Source organism: Hippoglossus hippoglossus, chromosome 1, assembly GCF_009819705.1.
Source record: "Hippoglossus hippoglossus isolate fHipHip1 chromosome 1, fHipHip1.pri, whole genome shotgun sequence".
Lineage (NCBI taxonomy): Eukaryota > Metazoa > Chordata > Actinopteri > Pleuronectiformes > Pleuronectidae > Hippoglossus > Hippoglossus hippoglossus.
In genome coordinates, this window is record NC_047151.1 from 7738907 (window position 1) to 7765940 (window position 27034).

At 41.9% G+C, this 27034-nt stretch overlaps 1 protein-coding gene and 1 long non-coding RNA gene across 2 annotated transcripts in view; one reads left to right on the forward strand and one right to left on the reverse strand.

The window, feature by feature from the left end:
- The first annotated feature begins 705 nt into the window (after nt 1-705).
- Nucleotides 706-15959, forward strand: LOC117763296. The gene is made up of 3 exons (XR_004614132.1): nt 706-843; nt 5941-5946; nt 15948-15959. It is a non-coding gene; the product is annotated as an uncharacterized LOC117763296 (long non-coding RNA).
- xylt1 (xylosyltransferase I) overlaps nt 8733-27034 on the reverse strand; it is an 83455-nt gene continuing 65153 nt past the window's right edge. The window contains exons 9-11 of the mRNA XM_034588285.1: nt 22577-22775; nt 16043-16376; nt 8733-12029 (exon numbers count right to left, since the gene is read on the reverse strand). Coding sequence (XP_034444176.1) covers nt 11707-12029; nt 16043-16376; nt 22577-22775 — 856 coding nt within the window. The 3' untranslated portion in view covers nt 8733-11706. The remainder of the gene's footprint in view (nt 12030-16042; nt 16377-22576; nt 22776-27034) is intronic.

Sequence of the window (27034 nt, forward strand, 5' to 3'; positions counted from 1 at the left end):
ACTTGAAAAAGCTTTAGTGTTTAAGTGATGCAAAGCAGCAGTTAAAGTGAACAGATACGACCAGGAACAGAAATCCAGCAGATTATATTAATAAGAGAATAAATCTGACTGGCAGTACATAGACTGTATATGAAGATAGACATGACTGCTCAAGATGGCAGCTTTCGCATCCGATATATTTTGGCTTCATTTCTGGAAAGTGGGAGGAAGTGACATTCATACACAATCTATGGTCATTTTGAAAAGGGCGCATTCTCCCCCTTTTTCACTATAGGACCTGCCTCCTGACATTAAACATGTGGTCATTTGATTATTATTCAAATTTTGATAATCAATTAGACTATGTAGATCATTTTTCTTTGAGTTGTGTGTTGTATTCTTTTACAGCAAGTATGTGTTGATGGTTTATTATGTTATGTTTGTGATGTTGCTCTGTTTGGTTGTTGTTTTCCAGGCATGTGGGGTCAGATCAGCACGTCGATCAGGGAGAGAGACAACATGTTTACATAGATCAGGTCTCTGAGAAAGGGGGGGCTGGGCAGACAGAGAATGGGTCAAATGTGCTGCATTGGATTACATTTTAGTACTCTATATATATACTAACCTATTGAATTTGTCTTCTGTATTTGTACAGATAGGTTGGATTGTGAGGTCAGCAGTAACATAGATTTTCTATGTGGTTTCTGCTTGTCTTTCTTTTTTAGCTCACCCTATACGTACCAGCGCAGGTGGTAGGTTCCAGGCAGGTGAGGCTATAAAGCAAAATGTCAGTCAGTAGTGAAGGGGGGAGAGAGGAGTTGGCAGTTTGCTGTGAGGCTGCAGATTTGTTCTAGTTTTGTTCCTGTTCCCTTTAAAACAATACAGGTTTTTACTGACCACACCAGGTGAATGAAGTCCATCCAGCCTTTCAATAATTCGATAATTCTTAATAGAATTAAGTCGGATAGAGATAAAAAGATCAAGTTTGAACACAACAAGTCATCACCTTGTCATTACAGCACATATATTTTCACCAATTATTAAAATAATTATTGGATACTACTTCTTACTTTGAAGCATAAAGACATGAGAGGTAGGGAGAGGGGCGAGCTTGATCGAGTCACTCAGATCTCTCGTTCACTGATCACACTGATCACTGAACGGGCACTGCTCCCTCACTGAGAAGGTCTCAGGCTCAGCCACCCATTTTCTCAAATAGCATGTTTCAGCACACATTGTAAACTATAAATCACTCACTTGTGTTTTGGTCTAATGCCACTTGTTTCTATCCAGTACCTGTGATGTGATATGTTGTACAGTACAGGTGTGGCTGCAGTAGCAAAGTAATCTTCCTGTAGGATCGATACAGTACCCAGTGGCGGACTGCACATCGGGAGCACCGCGGCCTTTCCCGCTGGCCTGATGGTCTTTTTGGCCTGATGGTCTTTTTGGCCTGATGGTCTTTTTGGCCTGCTTTGAACTGATAACTTCACCAGCTGTAATAAAACAAGTAGGAATGAGGTGACACACCTTTCAGATCCACTTACCTGGCAACACTTGACATACTGACACACTGGGTCACCGAGAACAAGAGTGAGGTTAAATATCTGTATCACCTCTCTAGGATTTCTTTTAGAAAATATTTAATATGAGCAACTTATGAGTGCCAAAAGGAAATAGTAGTTAAATTTGCCTTTTAATTTTCTCAAAAATTCTACAGTAAAATCTCCTGAAATCTTACATACAGACAGTGGGGGTCACCATGATCAAGAGTAAGGGGACATATCTGCATCACCTGTCTAGGATTGTTTTTTGAATAATAGAATATTTCATATGAACAAGTTATGAGTGCCATATTGAAAGAGTTGCCAAATTTGCCTTTTAATTTTTTCATAATTTCTACAGTAAAATTTCCTGAAACTTGACATGCAGCCAGTGAGGGTCACCATGATCAGGAGTAAGGGGGAATATCTGTGTCACCTCTTTCGGATTTCTATTTGAATAATATTTAATATGAAGTAGATTTTGTGTAAATTTTCAAAGTGTGGGTGGCGTGACCAGGTTTTCACAAACGACCCCATGACCGCAGTTGTAAGTGAGACATTACTTTTATTCATTCTTTAAATGCATGAATTAATTCATAAGTTAACGAATGTATTAATTCATTAAAATACACAAATGAAATCTAACAATTATTAGATTTAATAATAAAAAAATACAAGGACATTCTGATGCAGAATATCAAAGTAAAAGCCATAGACACACCATATTTTCAGTTTTCTCTTGTACTTGTTTACACAGACTAATTTTACTTCACAATGACAGTTCCACACCTCAGCTTGTCACCCAGACAAGGACAATGAAGAATTTCAAAGTAAAAGTCCTTGGAAATATCATATTGTCACTGTTTTCATTGTGACAACAAGGAGATTCTTATGGCACTTGAAAAAGATGACATCATTGAAAAGATGGCAGAGGGGCAGTGAGTTATTGCGCCACATAATTGTTTTCTAGTCTGGTAACTGTTACACCAACAAATAGGGTAAGCCTACAAAGTAAGAGGTCTGGTGCTTTGCGTGAAAAGGTTGGCCTGTAAAGGAGGTAAATTCCCGTCCTAAATTATCGTCCCAGTCCGCCCCTGACGGTACCTACCTACATGTATCTACCTCTACTACAAGCTAGAAGGTTACAATCACCATAGAGGTGGCAAAATGACCATGTTAAGACAGGTTAGTGGTTCACTTCCATGTACGATACTTCCTCGTATTTTGAAAATATTATATTGCTTCTGGGTTTTTTTCTTTTATGATAAATAGATTAGCTGTGACACAGGCACACACACATGCACTCTTCACATCCTGTAGCAGACTTAAAAATAAGCCCACTGGACTTTCTGCCTCCCACTGCACTGTATAATTTATCTTGTTATATTCTATGTCTTAACAAAAAAAAATAAAAAAATAAAATAAAATAAAATCACACATCAGGAAATTATTCAACTTCCATAGGGAGTATAGAGCAGACCCCTTCAGAATACTGGAGACATATGACTTCACCACAGGGAACCCTTCTTGTTATGTCAAATCTCCTTTTTCTCACTCATTCTCCTTCCATGATTTCCTCTCTCTCTCTCATCTTTCCACCTGTGGAAGGATTAGAGAATGCATGAAAATTAAAAATAAAGGCTGGTGATGTTCTACATATTTGCTATTGTCCTCATGTATGAAAAGACAAAAACCATCCCTTGGGTCAATCAGCTTCGCGACCATGTGTTTGACACACACTATAAATTAAATACCGTTTCATTTTATAATGAGGCAAAATAATCTCTGCAAACAGCTTGACACTGTAGGTTTATATAAAAAGATTAACACAGAGGAGTAAAAAAATGTATGTATTGAGAACTATTGTCTACCCTAGATTAATGCACAACACTCAAAAACAGGTACAGGCTCAGGATTCCTGGTAATGCTGTGACTACAGCGTCTGTGGTTCAGGAAGTAGTGGGAGTCGGCCACTAACCAGAATATTGGTGGTTCGATCCCCAGCTCCTCCAGTCCGCATGCCAAAGTGTCCTTGAGCAAGATACTGGACCTCAAATTTGCTGCTGACGGCTGTGTAGACACTGTATGAATGTGTGTGTGAATGGGTGAATATGGCTTGTACTGTAAAGCACTTTAAGTAGTTGATAAAACAAGAAAAAGCTCTACATTAATGCAAACAAGATATTTAGTATATAGGGCTGCGTTTGGTCTTTTCATGAGATTAGAATTTGACGTGACCATTATTGTTGTAATGCAGACATGTATTTAATTTAATAATCTGAAAAAAACTTAATTTAGCAATTTTTAATTTAGTAATTGAAATTTCTTTTTCTCCAAAGTTAAATGTGTGTTTGGGTGGGGAATTCACAGTTAGCACTGTTAGAGAAGTTTTCCACCTTCACATCTGTTCTGTCCACAGGGTTCTAACCCTGCCCTGCGGAGCAAGAGGGGACTGGTTATTTTATGACGCAGCATTAATATGATCGCATGCATTTAGATGCAGGTCACAACCCAAGCTCAGGCTGGGACTGGTTTGCATGTGTGTGCATAGTAAGTAAATAAAGGATGACGTGTTTGATGTGTACAAAGCCAGAAATTAATAAACACGAAACATAACATTGGCAAACATCAAGTTTTAAATTTAAGCATGGTTCCAGTATACAAGAATCAAAAAGAGAAATGCCTGATATGAATGAATCTGGTGTGTATTTATGAGTGACTGACTCTTCAAACATGGAAAAGCATAAAAAAAAGTCTTCCGTCTGTGTGTTGGCACGCTGCCTGGTGCTAGTGGCCAGATGGACACTTGATGGTTTCTTGGATTAACATTTGACTGTGAGCTTCTCGGTTAAATGGGCACAAGCTTCACTGAAAGTCTTCATCTTTTCCAAATGCAAAGTGGCTTTTTTTATAGTCAGTCATAGGCAGAGCAGAAGTGTTCACCAGGGTCCAAATCATACTGAAGTATCTGCTTATACATCCAGCTGTTTGTACAGGCAATATACGGAACAATATACGTCACACACACACATTCTCCTGTGTTAGACACCATATCTCTTAAACAACATCCTCTTTTTTTTTTCATTTTAGCAGCTGCTTATTTTTCCAATATGTGTAGAACAAATATTCCTCCACATGTTGTTTTTGTCTTTTTGCTTGGAGCTTGAAAGTAAATTTTGTAATTGCCGTTTTGGGGATATTTTGTGCTTTTTTACCCCGAGGATGCTGACTTGGTTTTGAGATAAGTTTGGCTGCTGAACAGATTTGCCAGCTGGAAATATGAAATCTTGGTGCTCAGTATCTCAGACGTGCAGGCTGCACAGAGGAGGAGGGATGAGAGGTGAGATCAATCATCAAGTATCTCACTATTAGATGGGGAGCTGGTGACTTTAAGTAAAACCAATCACATATTACATTGGATTTAAGTATATTAAATATTATTAAAGGGGAGAGGAGGGATGTGCTCATGCTGTATTACGATTCTATGTATCAGATTTATAAATCATCACACATTGCAGTTACACAGCAAGACAGGGTGAGACAAAGAGAGAAAAGAAAGGGAGAGGGCAGCACACCCCAGTTTATCGTATTGTAAAATACTATTTCATGAACTTTACCTGTTAAATTCAACTTTTGTATTATGTTATTTCTGTGCCCTTCCTCTTCAAACTCAAATCACCTTATATATTAAAACACGCAAATGACAATAACCTCAAACACAATTCTTATTGAAGTTGAATTTTCAGAGGCTCTGGAGGTTCTCCAAGAGTCACACAGTATTATTATTATTATTATTATTATTATTTATTACATATTACATATCATTTAACTGACACTTTTATCCAAAGCGACTTACAATAAGTGCATTCAACCATTGGGGTACAAACCCAAAACAGCAAGAAACATGTAAGTACATTAGCTTAAAAAAAGCCAAACTACAAAGTGCTACATGTAAGTGCAACTTGACTTAGACCATCTTCTTAACCAAGGCGAGTTGGAAGAGATGTGTCTTTAGTCTGCGGCGGAAGATGTGTAGACTTTCTGCTGTCCTGATGTCAATGGGGAGCTCGTTCCACCATTTGGGGGCCAGGAGAGTAAACAGTTGTGATTTTGTTAAGTGGCTAGGTGTCACTCCCAGTGAGGGAGCAGCAAGCCGATTGGCTGATGCAGAGCGGAGTGGACGGGCTGGGGTGTAAGATTTGACCATGTCCTTGATGTAGACTAGACCCGATCCGTTCGCAGCACAGTTCGCAAGTACTAGTGTCTTGAAGCGGATACGGGCAGCCACTGGTAACCAGTGAAGGGAGTGGAGGAGCAGAGTAGTCTAGGTGAACTTAGGTTGGTTGAAGACCAGTCGAGCTGCTGCATTCTGGATGAGCTGCAGAGATCAGATGGCACCAGCAGGCAGACCAGCCAGGAGGGAGTTGCAGTAATCTAGGCATGAGATGACAAGAGCCTGGACCAGAACCTGTGCTGCCTTCTGAGTGAGAAGGGGACGTATCCTCCTGATGCTGTGCAGCATGTATCTACACAAGGGGGTTGTTGCAGCAATGTTGGCAGTAAGGGAGAGTTGACTGTCGAGTGTCACACCCAGGATCCTTGCGGTCTGGGTGGGGGCTACCACAGAGTTGTCGATGGTGATCGTAAGGTCATGGGAGGGAGAGCATTTCCCCGGAAGGTAAAGTAGCTCGGTCTTCAGGTGGTGTGCGGACTTCCACTGAGAGATGTCAGTCAGACAAGCAGAGATTCATACTGCTACCTGTGTTTCAGATTATAGTAAACTATACAAAATTTAGCAGGGGACATATTTTGTGTTATTTCTCAGCACTTAACACAAGGTCTATATGACTACTCAAGAAATTCAACTTTGACAATAATACACATTTGGTTCACTAATCAGGGGCAGATCCAGGGGTGGGTCCAGGGGGGCACTTGCCTCAGCTGAAATCTGTTTGGCCCCTGAAGTGCCCCTGTCCTGTCAACAGTCTTTTTTTAAAAAACACATTAGCTACTTTCTAACAATACTAACAATAAATATGATATTTGTTCAGAAGGTTTATTTTCTAAGCTTTTTTGAAGAACAATATCTCAATGTATATTTAATGATGTGTGGCGTTGCTCAAAGCTATGGAGCTAAAAGTAAACAAGGGATGATTTAAATATGAACCTTACTGAATCAGGAATTGTGAATGGTTGCTTGTCTCTGTACGTCGACCCTGTGATACGCTGGCGACCTGTCCAAGGTGCGTCCCGTCTCTCACCCAATACCAGCTGGGATTGGCTCAGGATTCAACAGGCCCCTCAGAGGATAAGCAATATAGATAATTGATGGGTGGACTTTTTCTTAAACCAGTTAGGAGGCAATCACATTTATTCTTAGGCTTTTATATTCACCCACTCACTCATTCATCTTGAAAATGATCTCTATTATTGTTCAATGTAGGTGTGTGATTTCTTAGGTGTAATATGTGCAGGTTGTGAATCAGGAAGTGATTTGGTTAAGTATAATGTGACAGTAAATGTATTCAGGGGTGACAAACATGCATTCCCCTGCTCTCCATGTGCTAATTAATGAAGCCGCACGTGTGTCGGTGAGCGAGAGTTAAAAGCTGAAAATAATCATCAGAGTGTTTACCTGCCATTAATCCCAGTCGTTTCCTCCCAGCATCAGCAGGATCGCTTTCAGTGTTTCACGTCGTAACGCCGATTATCCTCACGGGAAATTCAGCAGCACATGTCTGTACATTGCCCTCCTCATCTGCCTTAACTGGCACACCCACGCGCGTGTGTGTATGTGTGTGTGTGTGTGTGTGTGTGTAAGTAAACCTGTGTGTTTATATGTTTTCTTGCTTTCTGGCATAGTGACTTACACACTTGCTTCCTCGGGAAACACACACACACACAAGCACATGCAAACACACTATCTACTGGCAGTTCTTTGCTCTTGTTATCAGATGCTGCAGCAGAACGAGTGTAACTCCACATCAGAGCTGTATTTATTGGACCATAGGATCGTCCCGTTTACAGGAAGCCATCATTTGAGAGAAATATTTTCTCTAAAAACTTTCCCTGTAGCTGCACACTGAGGAGCTCTGTCCGGACATGGGTGTTGGGTGAGAATCTCTGCGAGGAGACAGTTGTTTAAGCTAATTTGGTGGAAAACATATGGGAGCAACTAGCTGTACTCACAGTTAAGGATTCAGCTATTCCTCAGTCTGGCTGAGGAAAATATTAAAAGGCATGAAGTGACGGTTAAAGCCCCAAAATGATTTCCAACTGTGAGGCGAACAGAGTTTACAGTGGAGAACATCTCTGTAACACTGAGTGGTCATAATTCTCTGTGGATTCGTCACTCCATGTGGCAACATTCAGGTTTTACACAGGGATTCAGATTGTTCATGTAAACTTTTCCATTGGTGCAGCTTTAATAGAATACATTCTTTAAACTGGAATGACAGTCAGTAGCGCTTGTACCACCGCCAAGGCTTAACAGTTTCCTTAGAACTAGTCAAGCTGCAACAAACTTCACACACTTATCAATTACCTGAATGTGTCTGATTTTCTTCAAGAGGAAATTGTCAAAAACTTGCAATGTTAAAGAAAGATCTCTCAAAAGTCTCTTTGTCCAGATCTGCGGCAAAATTCCACCAATAGAAATGCCACGTGTAGTGCTTACAAATTAAATTGTTCCACCTTCACTGAGAGTGCGTTAGCTTTACTTTAAAAATCCTGTAGGGGCGATGTTCATGCACTTCCCTTCTCCGTGTCATTATTTACACACTTTGATAACGAGGGCAGGACAATTTCATTCATCAACACTACACCTGGCATTCTATTTGTGGAAAAGATCCAAGAGCAGAAGAGAAATCAGTGAGACGTTTCATGTGCGCACAGAAGCAGCGTGAGCCAGAGGAAAAGAGCTGAGGCTGGAGCGAAGGAAATCTGAGTGCGAGCGTCAAAACATCTGAGTGCACGTGCACAGTTTGAGCACAAGCAGAGCAAATCTAAGCACAAGCAAACATACTTATTATGCCTCCACAACATTATATATAAATATCACTGAATGAAAATGATATGAGCGGATGAAAATATACTGTTTTCACAGTATTATCTTTCCCAGTTAAATGGACGTGGGATATATCTGCAAAGTTACTTGGAAAGACGGAAGGCTTCATGTTGTTAACATAAACTACAGCTGTAGTACATGAGTTCACTTGAGTAGATTTTCCATAGAATTTTATTTCCAAAAAGCAGTCAGAGAAAAGTAAAACAAGCCAGTCAAGTACAACAAAACGAATCCCACAGAGGGACGAGAAAAGAAAGAAAAATAATAAAAGCTGATAAAGACAGAAGGCCTGATGATATTTATACAACAGCAGACATCTTTTTGGTGTTGCAGTACCAGTGAATCACTTGACAGACTCGCGGTATTCTTCACATAACGTCAAAAAACAAATAACAAAATCAGGGTTTTTTTCTTTTTATGGGCAGAGAAGGTTCTAAAAGTCAGCTAAGGCACACAGAGCCTCCCCAGAAAAAAAATAAAAATAAAGATAATAGCAGGGGGGGGAACATCAGTCAGAGAAATTTGTGCAACAGTTGCTCAACAATACATTCCAGCAAGAACAACAACAATCTGGCATGTGATTTTCTCTGAGAGGGAAACAGGACAAGGCTGTTGTCCAAAAAACACTGAAACAGGTTATGTACTTTGATCAATAAACACCATCAATTCATTTGTGCCCAATTATCGACATTTTAAAAAGTCTTTAATAATTCAATGTCATTTTTACCACATCTGTATTTACATGTACAATACGGCTTTAAACAATATTTCAATACAAAATACCTATGTACATCTTCTTCATTTGTTATTCATTTTGTTACAAAATAGGACTTTCACATTGAGTAACATTTATTTAATTCACCTTTTTTCCAAAACTGTCATTGAACTTACATAGTCATATGTATTGTGTGACGTAATTACTCGGAGCACGGTGGCACTTTAAGTCAAAAGATGGCAGCAGCAGCCGGCCAGTGGAAAATAAAAGTAGTTCTTTACAACCAAAGCCCAGAAACTGTCGATTGGAGAGGGAAGGAGTGACGGCGATTTATAATAGACACATCCGACACTGAGGCAAGGTGAACTTGACATTAATGAACAGTAATGTCTCCTAATTAGCGGGAGCAGAAACACTCACTTAGCTTGAGTAGTGGCTAAACAATGTTGACAATCACAGATTGAAATCCAAATTGGCTTCAGACGAAACTTATTTCAAAGTAAGACAAATGTGCGACCGTACCTCACGTTCATGATGTGTTGTGGTACAGTGGCTCCCCCAGAGTCAACTGTCTCATGTGTCCAGAGATTGTCTTGATGGCAGAAAAGGTTCTTAAAATGTAGATGTAAAGGTGCCTCAGACCCGATTTGATGAATTATGCATTTTGCAATCAAGACACAATAATACTCACTTGAATTTGTACATTATTGTCACAGCATGAAGATCACTACCACTCACTATCATTCTCAAACTGAACCGTAAAACACCCAAATAACAGCAGGTTCTCCTTCAATCCAGACGTTGTCCGATGTGTTCGCTCGTGAGGAGTGTTTTTCTATTTCTTTTTTTTTCACCTTCGCTGTTTGGTGAGGTTGTTAGGCAGCTGACCTCTGACCCCAGAGGTCAGGGTGGCTTTCTCTTGTGATGCACTTGGCAAACAGCCTTGTAAGAAACCAAGACGAGGAGATCTATGTAGACAGGACAACACTGACTGACACACAGGTGCGGGCCATAAAAAGGTACAGTATAAGTTTGGGGTGTTGGCCTTTGTAAATAAAGGCGGATTTTCTTTACAAAAAAATATTTATCATGCTGCCAAGGCAGCGTCGCAGTTATTTAGTCACTGACTAAAAATATCAGTATTAATATAAACTTATAAATAAATAGTGACTCATGACTCATGGACTCAACCCCCCCCCCCATTCACACGCAATTTTTGAGACTTCTTGTATAACTATGTACAACATAAAGTATCATTGAAATGACTGGAAAAAAAGTAAAAAATTATGAATATAAGGATGAGAATTTTAAGGTCAGCTTGAGATTAATGTGTTTCAAGTTTGAGGCAGTTTGGTAACAAAAAAGAAAAATCTAAAACGAACAAAATAATAATCTCTTCGTCCTCTGCCTGTCAAAACATCTGGGTTTTATTAAAGAAAACTACGCTATGGCAATGTTACGTCTTAAAATACTAATGTACAACAGCCACAAATTAAGCATTTATGAATTTAGACCTACATTACATTTCTATTATAATCCAGATAGTTGTAATTATGCTATGAAGGCCTCTGTATTTGCATTTCTCTCTTTTTTATTCCACATGTAGGAAATGTGGCAGCAGCAGATGGTGAGCTCAGCCACAACAGTTCCACATCCTGATCAGGCACTGAAGTTGTGCTGCTGTTGCCAATTTATTCGACTGATTTACAAACCGAGTCACTTGACTATCAGAAACTCAGCGGTTTGAAAGTAAGTGGCTTTAATTACGCTAAAATATTTGTTGTTCAAAGTTTCTCCAATGGTGCTGCGTGTGAGTCGTATCAAAATAAACTTTTCGACTTGTTTGGGTTCATCTGAACGCCCAGATTTGTTTCTGCTGACCTGAACATGGAGGAGGCACGTTTAATCCAGTACCAGGCGTCCTCCTCAAACAGGTCTTACAGCTAAGGCCTTATTGCAGCAGATCTTAGTCTGCTACCAGTGTCGACAATCCACACTCACATGACCGCTGTGCCCCGTGCAGGGCTTTAAAAGCTGACTTCATAACTCATTCAGCAGCAGAATAGACGCTTGAAAATTGCAACGTTTGATCACAGTAAAACTCAGCCATGAGAAGAAAAATAAATACACTGAGAAACTGAAATAGCAAAGCCAGCATAATCCCCTAAAAGGAGCAACCCCCCCCGGGAGGATCTGAAAATCATTCTCTTTGCCTTCTGTCCAGACACCCTCACCAACCTCCCCAACAAAAACATGCACCGTTTCTTTAGTTTTCTTTTTCCCCCCGAGACAGAGGAAGAGCAATTTTCCTTCCCTGGCTTGCAACAAACCCCTTAAATAAATATAAAATCAACAGTGAAACTCCTGTGCCGTGGCCTCCCGTCCAGCTGGAGGCCTCACTGCTACCTGATACGCCCGTCTGCGTGCGGTGCTCCGAGCTGGGATTTGGGGTCCGGACTCAGGGAGCTCCAGGGGATCTTGGAGCAGGTCTGCATGACAGGACAGGCCGTCGGGCCCACGGCACAGATGTCGGCCGCCTCCCACAGCTCGCCCACCAGGCTGTCCAACCAATGCTCGAGCTCTGGCCCGGTCAGCGCCGCGTTCCTCTTGGCCTGCTCCACGTAGCCCAGGCTGACAGGGATGTTGAGCACCGGGTTGAGGCCGTGGAAACTCTGCTCCATGTAGCTGTTCTTCGCTGGCCCGTTGTGCAGCTTCACAGTTTCCTCTGGGGAAACGTGGGAAGGAAGAAAGAAAAAGAGCAGCGAGGAGGAGACGGTGATGTGTGAAGAGTTGATGATCAGTGGTCAGACAGAGAAAGAGGATTGCAGAGTGGGAAAAGGTTGCAGAGAAAGGGAGAAAAGAGAAAAAGGAGTCATGAGATAACAAAGCATAAACGTGATTTGCTTGATTATTATCTGAGAAGCCTTAACTGGAAGCTAATTTGCTTGGATTGATTTTTTTGGTTTGACTGGACTCCCTAAAGCCCAGGCTTTGATGTGGTTTGTCAAGTCACTGCAATGCTGACTTTTTGGAAACAGTCAGAAATACCCAGACGCACACTCATTCTTTCTTCCCATGACGGTCAAGCTGTGCAGGAAGAGAGAAAACGTAGACATAACTTCTCATTGAAACACCTTCTCCACCCTGAGCGCCAGTGGAGCTGTAAATTCCTCACAGCTCCTCTAACTGGGGCTCAGGCCATTTCTTCTAAGTGTGGCAGTGGAACACAAACCCCCTCACACCCACATGTTTGCAGACATCAGCGCTTTTCATGCTCTGGTGACAGAAAGATGCCGTCAGACGTGAGGTGCTCCACCATCACACGGCGCTGTTCAACTCATGCCAAAGCTAGCTCTGTAGGAGAAGTGTGTGTCATGAAGTCACTTCTGTGGAGTCATTTCTGCACAATTTATGTATGGAAAGGAGTGTGTGTGTCTGTGTGCATGTGTGAGCGTGCATGTGTCTGCTGCTGCCAATGCTGGTGGAGGGCCATGCCGTAAAGTTTTACTTGCACTGCATGTAGGAGGGAAACCTGGTGCCAGACATGCCAGTAAATTATAGGCGGGTGGATGGAGCCGCTAAGCCACACACACACACACACACACACACACACACACACACACACACACACACACACACACACACACACACACACACACACACACACACACACACACACACACACACACACACACACACACACACACACACACACACACACGTGGGTGTGCCAGTTAAGGCAGATGAGGAGGGCAATGTACAGACATGTGCTGCTGAATTTCCCATGAGGACCAATCAAGAAAGAAACGCCAAAGATGATGTATGCAAGTGAGGTTTGATATTTTACAGTTTAACCATGAACCTTATTATAAATTACTGTACTTATCAAAGCCAGAGATAGACAACTACAGCCAAATATTCAGAACTTAAATTAAGATGAATCCAAATGTAAACCAGCGACATGACAGCATGTAAACCCCAACAACAAACAAAAGAGCTGTGGTCACTGTGGCCTCAAGCGGTCATTAGTGGTCATTTTCTGCTGAGGTACATGTTTTACTTTCGAGATGTAACACGAGAATCGTCTATTTGTGTCAAAACGCAGTGTAACTGTAGCTAGTCCTTGAGTCACTGACCGACTTATACAGCAGCATCTACTCTATATACAGAGTGTTTTTGACAATGCAGGTCAAGGAAACTGATAATATTTACAATCGAATTTTAAAGTGAAGTAAGTTTTACATTGTGGTACTTTTACACAACCAAAACAATCTTCTTCTTTCATGAAGTTTATAACATTCAGGTTCTAGCTCTGTAATGTTTTGTATTACGTCCACTCCATTTACTCCACCTCTCTTTCAAGGAAAACTTACTGAGCTGCTGCATTACTTTTAGACAGAGGCACCAATCAAACAGGCGGCTGAGTGTGTGTGCCATAGCTGATCTAATAACTGAGCTACCACGCTGCTGGAAATGGGTTGTGGCGACACACACTCATACGTTGGAAACAAATCTCAACAGCCAGACGTTAATGAGAAGCCAAAGAATAACTGTAATGCAAACGTTACTAAACACCCATAACGGATGATTCATATTTAAGTCAAAGTGTTTCACGGCAGACCCCCCCCCCCCCCCCCCCACAGTCCCACTGAGACTCAGGTTAGAGACAAAAAGCCGTAACTTTATTTGTTGCCTCTCATCGACATTAAAACGGCTCAAGGAGATTATTAAAGAGAGAAAGACGTAATTATGCCGGAGCCGACGACTCAACTCTCATGTGACGTTCAGAGCAAACTGGCTGCTCATGGACTAGAACAATGCAATCCTGCCCCTTATCCATGCTGCCTGATTGACTTAATTGTGTCATTGTTTTTGGAGGGCTAAGTGCTCTGTTGTTTAACACTCTGTTTAGTATGTATGAGCAGCTCGCTGGGTTATTAGGGGTGACTTTATGACAAACAACCCGGGTCTGCAGCGGCCCAGAGGCTTGATTAGAAAGGGCATCACTGCAAACACAGGGCTCTGGTGTTTGTGTGTTTGTGTGTGTGTGTTTGTGTCGTCTACCTAAACTGGAAATTGTTACTTCGCAGTGAATGCAATGTTTCTCTGGCTGCTCAATAACTACTTAGAATGTAAACTGAAAATAAACTTCCTCTCACTCAACACAAGCGACAGTCGAGCTCCGTGTTTTCAATTTCAATTTCAACATCCTGAACACAAACCACTGATTCGAAGGTAAATTGAGCCTGTCCATTAAGTGGCCATGTGGAGGCCTCCATTCTGCAATAATGAACAACAAATATGATCCTTTTAAAGCTTGTAATTTTCAAGGGTGTGAATTCAAATCTCACTTTAATTTGAGTGCGCACATATTGTGTACACACAGTGGTGGAAGACAACACAACTGTAGTACATTATAAAAAATTACTCCATTACAAATTGAAAAAATGTTACTTAAAGAGATGCTGCAGTGCACACTTTAGATGTGTTTTTTCAGTTTTTAAGACCAAATTTATAAAAGACCTACATTAATAGGTTGAACGTGGCTCATAACGCCACCTAGTGTTTCAAACTGTCTTACACCTTGCAGGGCCGACGCTTACATAGGGTCAACCGTTTGGGATTTCTCTACATATATATGAAAAAACTCAAAGGGATAGTTCACAGAAAAAATGAAAATTCGCTGTTTCGAGTCCAATTTGATTTTCAGGGCTTTCTTTTCCAGTTGTTTTTTCACGTTTGAAGAAATGGTCACCAGTTAATTAAATTGTATTGGATTTGGCTGCAACACTGTTTAACCCTGAAACTCTGATAGTGTTTTGTGGACTCAATCACTTCACCCAATGCAGGGCACCATGAACTTGTTTTAGAAAACTCAGGAAAACTTCGACTGGAAACCGATTGAAATGGTCGCACCATAGAGGCTGATTTTGTGAGTAAATCTCAGAGCCAATCAGCTATCGTCTGACAACAAATTAGCCTCTGGGGCTTCCGCCGTCGGCAGCAGATATGCAAGGCCACGTCCCACTAGTCTCTCCACACAAAGTGTTTTGAGTTTTGACGACATTTTGGCTAATCTCTATTAACAACTATCCATGCATGTGAATACAGATACATTAAAAAGACGGAGGCGATGCATTTCAGTCAATGTGTTCCACCTTTTGCTCTCCACATGGACTGTTTACCTGCGGACAACCAAAGCCTGCTCAAACGTGATTGGTCAAACTAGAAACAGAAACCAGAAGGCTTCCAGCCACAAACTCTTGTCCCTCGTCTACAGATTCCATATAATCACATGATCTGTTTATAGAGATTAATCACTTTCTGACATGTAGAGGGACATATGTTATAATTACCACAAACTGGAAGCACAAATGAAAAACAAAATCTCTATTAAAAACAAAGTGGCTCAAAACCTGTACAGTCCCGAAGTAAATGTTCTTAAACTACTAAACCTCGAGAAGCAAGAAAATCCAGCCTCAGTTAAATTGCACAGTTTAGATCTACAGTATGTGCAGCACGGAGCTTCAGCTGAAGTTAGATGTGTGGTGAAGTGTTTGTCATTAAGGGTGACACCTTAGGTGCTTGCAATCGCAGGGCAATATGTCCGCTGGGCTGTTTATACAAATAACACAATCAATAGTCATTTTGTATTATGCTTAAGATGAGACAAATGGCGAGTGTAAGGTACAAATAAGCCTCATGGCAACCGCAGGCGCTATTTACTCTCCCTCTCACCTTGTCTTATGGGCTGGTGTTTGTGATGGGACAGCGGGGCGATGAGGAATTTCATCTCGGCCACGGGGCTCCAGTGGTGCAGGATGCGCACGCTCCACACTCCCGGCCGCAGGGGCTGGTTCAGTGGTGGGCGGTAGTGGGTGAACTCGGCGCTGGCGTCGATCAGAATGTCGTAGGTGGCGGCGATGACGTTGGTGGGGTCGATCCACACGACCGTGACGGTGACGTTGGGCCCTTTGCTCCACTTCTGCATGCCCACCGTCTCATCCATGGGCCCCATTAAGCCGCCAAAGTTTCTGAAAATACGCTCTTTGGCATCCCACTCCGCACCGATCTGACAGCGTGGAGAGAAAGAACAGGGAGAAAAAGAGTGAGTGACAGAATGGGGTAAGAACAGAGACATGAAGAGAAGCAAAAAAAAGCACAAGAGATAAATATCTATAAATTCACTCCTACTACTTACAGCATATTGTGCACAGTGATCATAAATAAGTAACCCTCTCTGAGCATGCACCAACATACTTTCAAGATAACCAATATCTACACCGAATCATCCAGGGAAATAATCTCCAGCATGCATTTTTCATCAAACAGCACCACACTGCATCCCAGCCCTCCATTCTGACGTCATATAATCCTATAATATGCACAAGCAGACAGGCCTGATTGTTTCATCTTGCACATTTGTCCATAGTTACTCGATGATCTGTGATGAGAGAGAGGCTGAGGAAGCTCTATGACTAAGTCTATCTCTGTGTGGTGAAGATCGAACCCTGTGCTCTCTCCGAATACATTTCAGTGAAATATAAAGAGAGATGGAAGGCAATGGCCACCAGTATCCGGTGTGAATAGCATTAGTGTAAAAGATAAACTAGTATACAGTGAGGATGAGTACAACCAATGAACAAAATGAATCCAAACAGAGGAAGGCAGTGATGATATCTGACCGCAGCCTTTGTGACAGGAAAAAAATGAGAGTCAAGGCAGGAAACAATAAAAAAATCAGGTTTTGAAGCTTCCATAAAAACTGAGAAAGATGTATTCTCTGCAAAAACTTTCAAAGATCACACTGATTATATAAATGTAGCAGATAATATCAAAGTCAAATATAACTTGGGTGAATTATGAGATACTATTGCAGTACCTGTTCTAAACTGCAGGTTTGGAATGGGCTGGTCTCTTGTCCTGTGTTAATGCTACTTCAGAATTATTCCTTGTCATTAGTGAGTCAAACAGTGCTACATCATACTGTCACTTTTTTTATCGTCGTTGGTATGGACGTTGATTGATGATTAACTGAACTGGTTTTTATTTCTTCATACATGGTATTTCAGAGGTCTGTTAAGCAATGGACACAATCTTCAGATTGCCAAGTGTGAAGCCGATGATATGAGTTCCACATACGTACACACAGACGTTCGTGGAATTAGTAGGGAGGGAGAGAGAGAGAGAGAGAGAGAGAGAGAGAGAGAGAGAGAGAGAGAGAGAGAGAGAGAGAGAGAGAGAGAGAGAGAGTGGAGAATACATTGCAAGAACAGGAAAGGAACAAAAGTGTAATTTAATGTCGTCATTGTGGTGAAGACTGTAACTGAAGAGGTGTGATCGCTCTGTGTGTTGGATTGCAGGGATTGCAAAACCGTGCGGTATGCAAAATGAGAAATGTGGTGCGATTGCGATTGATGGTGGGGACAGGGTGATAAAGAAGGAGGCAACACACACACACACGTACTGACAGTGAAAGACGGCTGGCGTGTTGGCAGAAATGTGAGAGGAACGGCAGCTTTAGGAAGCGCTCTTCCTTACAATGGTGGCTGATTAACACAGCCTCATCCCGCAGGACGATCAATGACTGACTGGAACTGGTTCTGTATTACCTCCTATGAGAATTGAGATTGCAATGTACAGTATAAATAGACACAAGTTGAATAAATGAGCCCCACGGAGAAAGGGTGTGAGTGTCTTAGCCTTTCCGTAAAAGACACCTCACTCTCATCTCAATTATTGGACTGACCTCTGCCATTTCTGCCCCGTGGACCTTGGTTCTCTTCTCTTTAAATTACTAATCAACTCTCTTGTCTGGCACCTCTGGAGCTCATTACTTTATTCAAGGCTAACTCGCTGGCACCACATTACATCCCCAATTGATTGGCAGCACTCTTGTTCTAAGCCCGAGAAAGAAATGGAGGGAGTATTGACGGATGAATCTCACTGTAATCCACTGGAAGAGAGTCTGCGGACTGAAGTGAGAGTTGTGAGAGGGAGATTTTGACAGTGTTCACATGCTGTGGGTATGAGATGACCCCCCCGAGACCGGCTTCCTGTTCTTGCCCGTAGATTATTTGGCAAAATGCAAGTTTCACTATTTAAAACAGTTTCAGGCCAGACAAGTGGGCAACGTCCACAGGCTCTCCTCTGTCTGCACCAATACATACATACTGTATGCTATGGACACATAGGTTAATAAGGTTCATTACGCACAATTTGTTGACCGATGCTCGATCCCAACCCTGGTGCCTACGGAAATACTGGACAGAGGACAGTTATATTCCGACCCAAAAAGTTTGAAATGCTATACATTGACCTATTCTATATCGTATGCAGAGCTCGGGGTCCTAATGCCCACACAAAAATTGTCCGCAGCATTGTTTTCATGTTGGCTAAAAGTTTGCTGGAACATTTTAACTACATTCCCAAAGTTTGACACTCTCTTGGTGATTAAATCTGAGGTATATCTATGGGTGACAATGGAAGCATAGAGAAGCAAGAAATTCTTTCTTCCAGTACGAAAGTGGGTCAAACAGGGATTAACTTCTGGCCCATTTCAGCCTCTGCCTATTGCTTACGATGACCTCCACACTCAACCTGTCCCTCGCCGCCGCCGCCGCCGCGACCCAATAAGCTTTAGCTTAAGACCAATACTCAATCAAGCCTTGAAGGCACTCACCAAGTCTGAGGCTTATGACCTTCTTTTGCTTATAGCTATACTTAGAAGAACACGGTTTTGTGGAACTAATGCTGATCTGCCAACGTCATTGTGGCCTCTACCCATTTTTCTTCAACACTGCCTCATCATGTCGTTTACTCATATTCCTTGTTTCGTCCACTGCTCAATTCCCTGTCTGACATTATAGAGAACATAAAATGCTCCCATCTCATAACCCATCTCTTTTCCATTTCTTCCTTCTGACACCGCGACCTTGCAAACCTTTCATTCGTCTACGTCATCGGCTTGCCGGCGCCGAAAGTCTGACACGTCCAATAAGACAGGTCAGTTTGATCAGGCAGTGGCGTGGACAGTCCCAGTCTGCATCTGACCCTGATTAAAACCACAGGGCACAAATGTCCCTTGAAGCTCTGTACAGAGACTTATTAGTGGCACTTTTTGTGAGGGGGCTAATAAAACCCAGGTGTTCACCAGACGCAGCAGAAGACTCCCCAGGGCATCATTTACACTACTGAGGGATTATGGGTCAGACGGATGGATGCCACCTAATAAAGATACACTGTGGAGCCATGGATGAAGGAAGCAAGGATATAATGTGTTCAAAAGAAGACGAAACCATGTAGTCGAAGCTGCAAGCTGAGAGTTGTTAGATGCATCAATACAGACCAAAAAAGACAGTTTGACAATAAGATAAAATAAGAATAGTATAAAGCAAGTATAGGATTTGGGGAATAAATCCTCATATCGACAGCCAGCAGCAGCTAGCCTGTCAAAAAATGTCTTTCTACTTACACTCACTCTTCTTTTGTTCTGCCAGTAAAAATCAACACGTGGGAAAATGAACACATTTTGGTTCTATAGGTTGTTACAAACCACTGTTTCCTGCATTTTAAATTTTGAATCTATACTAAGCAAACTGGCTGCTTGCAGTACCTTCTTATCGACTGTACAAACTTTAAAGTAATATTAACATTATGTTTTGTCAAACAATTCCGTTAAACTGTTGATATGACTAAGATCACTAGTTAGCATGTCTGTCAGTACTCTACAATTTGTTAGCTAGCAGGTAAAGAGGTCTATTTTCATATTAGAAAAAGATTAAATGATTTCGTAGGGGTCTCAAATCATATTTAGAGGCTTCAATAGCCAAGTAGTTTTCTGTTGGGGGGGGGGGGGTTGGGGGTCACTCATAAAAACTCCAGTGTCTTTTCTTCCAGCAATACATTTTGACTACGTGCACTCCAACGCGGAGCAGAACATGTCGTTGCTTTAAAATTGGATTCCAAACAGGAACCTTCTGATGCAGGTGGAACAGGAAGCAGCTCTCCTGAAACTGTCCATGCTAGGTCAATCCAACTTTTTAAGTTCATAAGAAAACACGTAGGTGTCAGTATGTTTTACGTAAGTTGATAAAATATGTCAAATAACTAGAACATTTTTTGACTTCAGATTTTTAAGAGAGGGGAAATCATTAGTTGTTTATAAAAGACGCAGCGAAAATATACAGATTTTACAAATAAAGTCTAAACATGGGGGAGTATTAAGAAGTTGTCTCATCGGTTGGATCTGGACCATGGGATGATATACAGTTGACATTTTAAATGCTTGACACAATTACAGAATATCTTTAACTATTAAATGTAAAACAGCTATTTGTCTCATGCTACATTTTTAGACAAATTTTGATTCCACTCTTTTGTAATGTTTGAGGTTTTAATTTGTGAAGTTGTTTTATTGGATTAAATCATAATGTCAGCTGTTGTTGTCTCCCTCTATACATCCTCTACCATGATGTGCTTGTGTATATGTGGTAGAGCAAGGACTAAACCATCAGTCAAAGCCAGTCATTCTACTGTTTAAGATGTATTCAACGCAGCATAATATACTTCTCAATGTCAAATCTGACTTGAGGTGAAATACTAATTTTAACAGTGCCAGCTGTAAGTGGTCCTACACTAAATCAAGCTGTAAAAGGGCCTATAAAGGCAGCTGGGAGGCAGCAGTGGAGGGAAGAGAAAGACGTATCTGTCTTCCTTTATATCTCAAGGAGGACAGGAAACACATTGTTAAGCCGACCATATGGTTTATCTACCAAACTCCAGCATATAGCTTTAATGTAACGGGTCATATCTGCTAAATTGACAAAAAGCACGGAGCTGTTACAGCTACGCCGCGCTGCCTAACTTAAGCTCTTTCTGCTCTCGTTTGGACTGACAGATGGACAGACTGACTGACTGACAGCCATTACACAGCTCGACACAGCGAACGCTTCCTTGGGCTGAGCATCCAGATAAAGGCCACGGCTCACATCGTTTCTCTGTCACTCATGGTTTCATAGGCTCGGCGCACAGAGCTCAGGGTACATCCATACTACTAAGTTTTCTTTTGAAAGCAGCGTTATCAAACTAACCGTCCATACCAACATGCCTGAAAGCGCATTCCACATCACCACTCATGTACACTGGGTGTGCGTGTGACGGCGTAAACAGGAAGAAAACACAGCTAGACATGGACATTTTTGCATATTGCTCAAATAACAGCTCGTCTCCCACACATGTAATTAGTTGTATCATTGTAAAATGCAAAATTCGACTGCGCGACAGTTGTTAGCAAAGATAACAGGATAAACAGTGCTTGTAAAGGATTATCCATGTTGCGTTCTACACCGGTAGCGGAGGCTTATGCAGGCTGTTTTCTCCCTAAGGGGTCATTTTAGAGGGGCCTGACGAATCATCAATCAGCAGGCAGTTGTGATCGTCTACCTCATCGTTTACAAACATCTCCGTTTCTGCCCATCCAGACTAAAACGCAGCACTAAAGTTTGCAAACTAAAATCCGTAGCAAAGTTGACTAGTATGGATGTAGCCTCAGAGGACTACGTGGAATCTGGATGCCTTTTGAGTTTACTCTGAGACTGTTAGAAAAGGTCGAACAGGGTCAAGGTGTGTGACTGTGATCCAAAGGCTCAAACAAAGCAAACAAATCCATTCACAAATCGTTTGGCATTTCTGCCTCCGACAAAGCTGTGCATGATAAACCAGAGAAAAAGGTCAATTTACATTCACTCAGTTAATTTTGTCCTTTTTAAGAAGACACTCGGTGGCTGTCACATCACAGCCGAGTGGCTGTATCCTAAACAGGCCTTGTGGTAAACAGAAACACAGATTAACATAACAAGACAATCAAGGGAAGCATTCCAGTGTGAAGGTGAGAAGACGTTCTATTAGGAAACAACAAATAAGCAGCACAGGATGCGCTCATCCCTATAAACTTAGATGAATTCAATCAATTTACATTTTACAAGGCCATTACAGGCACAATTTTAAATGTGGGGAGATGCAGCGCTATGAGTCTTGGCAAGGTCGCCATAGCAATGAATATGAGTTCACCATGGCAATGAGCTGTATATCTCACCTCTAATTACATGCTGAATAGCTGTGTTTTTCCTGTGTGGTGCTTAGGATTTTAATGGAGCTCATTTCCTGACACTGGCAACCGCTGACCGATGTTTTGTGGCTCGTGCCAAACCAGTGACTTAAATGGAAATGAAAAATACATGTGATACCAGGCGGGCAAATATGCTGACTCACCTCCGCTAACTGCAACCTGCTGAACGTGCTGCTCGCAGGGGTGCTCAGCTTGAAGTTCTTCTTGGGCGCCACCCAGGTCTCCATGGTCTCCAGCTTGCTCGTGGCCAGGTTGGTGGCGTGGTGCTTGACCAGGTAGCCCTGAAACTGGTCCGACTGAAAGTAGAGATGCACCGACACCGGGTGGCCCATGGGGAAGTACCTGGCAGAGCATGGAGAGAGTGGGAATCCATTAGCAAACCTGATAGCGGCCCATCTACCTGCTGTGCCACTTTTCAGCGCCAACGCTGTAAGAGGAGAAGAATATCGAGATTCCTCTGGTTACTTTCTGGATGGGGCGGCCTTGGACATGCTAATGTGGACGGATGCTAATTTATGCTCGCAGTGAAGGTTAGTGGGGAGTCGATGTGTTCTGTGTGTGACACGCTGGACATTAATTCAGTGACCTTTAACAGAAAACCAATTGTTCAAAGACGTGCGTTGACCATACTGATGATTCCCTTTAAACGTTACTTGCATGTACGCTTGGGTAAAGGGTGATTTTAATTATTTGTATGCTTACACACACTATTACAGTAGATAAAAGATAAGTAATGGGTTGGTGAATACCTAATTAAAGCTTGGGTACCTTTGAATCCTTCTGAGTAAGTAAATAAACTTCTTCCACACTAATGATTGCTCAACAATGTGACGGTTGCCGCAGCAGTTGCTGTGGTTGTGAAGTAGAAGGGACGGTTAGAGAGGACACAAGACGGTCGAGACCACAGCAATCTGCGCGCGACAGAATATTACAGAACAGTCACAGGGTGCGTTGGCAGCAGATTCAGATTAGTCAGAGCTCTGAACACACACACACACACACACACACACACACACACACACACACACACACACACACACACATTACAAGTCTGCTGAACAAAGTTGAACTGGGTCATCCAGTCAGCTGAAGCCAAATGAAGGTCTTGCCCCTCTGATTAGTCTGTTGTTCTGTTTGTGTGTCGACTCGTACGTGGCAGAGGGCCGGCCCTCGGGGCGGCCGGCCAGAGTGACTTCTGGAAAAACTAAAAAGAGTGGAGGGTGGGCACTGCTGGGGAACACTGCACAGCTGCTCTCTGCACCCCCCCCTCTCACCCAGATTTCTCATCCTCCGTCTCTTATGATTCCTTACACCCGTCTTCATTCCTCCTATTTACACACACACACACACACGTGCGCGCTGCCTCCCTAGTGCTCATGGCCTCATCAGTATTCTACTACAGGACCAAGAGTCAACCCGTCCTAGTAAATGCTACCCTGACAAGCAGAACAGCAAATATTTACACCCAAAAGGATAGCGGTGCACACTCACTCCTCCCCTGATGCCTCTTTCTCTTTCTCCTCTCTGTTCCCCCATCTGCCTCCCCCTCTTTGCCCCTCTCCTCCTTTCATCCTGCTTTCTGTGCCTCGTCCCTCGGCTCTCCTTCCCCCCTGCCCTGTCTTTCCCAAAAGAGACGTGGTGTTGATGCCAGTATGAGACGCAGTGAAAAGGGGGCCAAGGCGTAGCCGGCACAGAAGCTCCATTCAAGCTTTTACTCCACAGTCTCTTCCAGTCCAGTCACAGAGGATTTCTTAAAGAGCCAAATCCCTCTCTATGGCCTTTTCCTCTCTTCTACTCCCGTCTCACTCTCAGGCTGATCCATCCATCTGTTGGGAGCACATCTGAATGCTACAAGCATGCAAAATACACTTAGCCACACTTGTTAGTTTATTAACAGCACCTAGCTAAAACTAATGCGGTCTGCAAAGAACATGCCCTCCAAGTGATCATCCACACCTCTTAGACAAAAAGCACTGATGGGATGTAACAAAGTACATTTACTGACTTACTGTCCTTAAGTATATTTTTTGTGTATCTGTACTATACTTAAGTGATTTATTTTCAGGTATTTTTCACTTTTACTCACTTTTACGTTCTTTCCAGTCAACTTGGCTTTTACACTGCATTACTTTCCCATTGTTTTTATATATTTTTAAAAGTAATGTATTACATTACATTACATTTCATTTAGCTGACGCTTTTATCCAAAGCGACTTACAATAAGTGCATCAAGCATAATATAGACGAGAGGAGACCGTTGATCCAATCAAACAAACAGACACACACACACATACAGGCTTGAGACACAAGAACGGGACTTGCCAAATGAGAGACTCATCTGCTGTGACTCGCTTTAGTCTTAAAAGCAAACACTTGATTGGATTTAATTACTCGGCTTCATCAGTAAAATTTCGGATCAATAAAACAAAAATAAGAACGCTCCAGGCAGACAGGCCCTGTGCAGTCGCACCACACACATCGTATATTTAATTATTAGGCCTATAAACCAGACTGCGGCTGAATAAATAGAAACTCGTAGACTCATTTTAGCTTTTATTTCTCCTCTTTGTTCTGAACAATGTCTCACTGCAGCTCTGTGACCAAATCATACACTTGTCTTATTGTACATTTAAGATTATTGCCATGTCTGTATATTACACAGAGCATTAAAAGAAACAGTGTATTATTGATGGCCTCCACCCAGTAATGCTACAGTGATCAATTTATGACCATATGACATCATAGACCAAGTAGGACTAGTACCTGGTCTGATTCTGTGTGTTGTAATAACTACAGAGCAGCAATAAGTGATGTTAGAAAAACCTGGTTCTCAAAGATGGACAGGTAAATACTGTTTGGAAAATAAGGGCACTTGTGTGGGACTCAGATGTAATGGTAGTTAGGTTTCCCACTGATAATTACTTAATTAATTATTAATAGATTTTCCGTTTAGAACAGAATACAGTTTAAGTAAAATTAGGTTTTATAATGTCTTATTTTGTCGGACCAACATTACAATTACCAAAATATTACGATAAATTCTGAAATTACGAGTGACGAAGAAAAACATTAAACCCCCATATTCGAGAATTTAGACATTTGTTTAAAAACTTTGGAATCTAATTTTACAAAAGATGTAAAATGTGCCAATGTTGGGTAAGTTTACAGGTTTATTCTTACCTGACACTCATTTATTGTTAAGATTTATGAATTTGAATTTGCAGTTTAGTCCTGTATCAAGTTTGTGTTCAATTGACTCCACCATGATTAAAATGCAATTAAAGACTTTAGACTCAGTAAAACACTATCAGTAACAGTTTTCATGGGAAACACATTCACACACCTTACAGACGGCATTTTGATTTGCAGTTTGCTTAAGAAAACTTCTGACACGACCTGAAATTCACCCAAGGGCCTAAAGACAACTCCCACACATCAGGCGACACTTCAGTCATTGTGTATATGTTACAAGGAAGCAACACACACACACAAACACACACACATGAATGCACAGACGCATCAACAGGTTCATTCTTGAGTCAACTGCCTAAACACTCACACATACAAAACTTAGACTATATACACACAGACACACACACACGCACACATTTTCAATTTCCTTGCTCAGTGACCTTCGGCCTCTCAGCCAACTTAAAACAGTTACATGTAAACGTTAGAAGACTGGCTTGTTTGTAAGGTTTGTTTGGAAATGCTTTTCCTCACTGGCTCATTTCCTGGCAATGACAGAAATGCGGAGACCCCAGCGTTCTGTCAAATACACAAATACACTCATACACTCGTATTCACAAACGCACCCGTACATGTAGCCTCCTTTCCCATGGTCTGCTCTCACTCTCTTTTTTTAACAGATGCGGCGTATGAGTAGAAACAGCTGTAGTGGAGAGATGGTTTTGAGGTTTGACAGATGGAAACATGTTTCCTTTCTCTGCTTGGCTTTACCCACAGGACAGAACACCCACAATGCAGCAGGGGTGGTGGGGTACTAATCACTAGGTGCCCCACTAACACTTACAGGGAGAAAACCATCTCCGATGACCCTCGATGATAGCTTTATGTCGCCTCCTCCTCCTCTACAACTGTGAAGCTGTTTTCAGACATGAACTCTGGGAAATTGTTTGGACATTTTCCTGGAGTTTGCCTTTTACACATGAAGAATGCAGCAGGAGAGTGTCCAAGTCACACATGTTCATAACAACAGGAAAATGTCCAGAGCGTTCAGGCGAGGGGCGGCGCCCGAGTAGAGCATGCAGGAGGCGGAACAGGACGTTTTTGCTTATAACAAATCCTTGGTGCCTATCACCAAAAGCTCTTGAATCTCTTTGAGAGACTCTTTAAGAGATTCAAGAGCTTTTGGTGATAAGCACCAATGATTAAATATATATATAACTTTATTAGTTTTTTTTTTTTTTTTGCGTTTGACGAGTTATAAAAGAGGTCATCTAAACAGCCACTCACTCGCTGTGAATCTTTGTGATTTTCCTGCTGTTTTCTCCAATGAGCTCACTCGGACATTCTCCGGACATTTCACTAGGGGGCAGGCAGGAAAAACTCAGGAGAATATTCACGAGAATGTCCGGAGT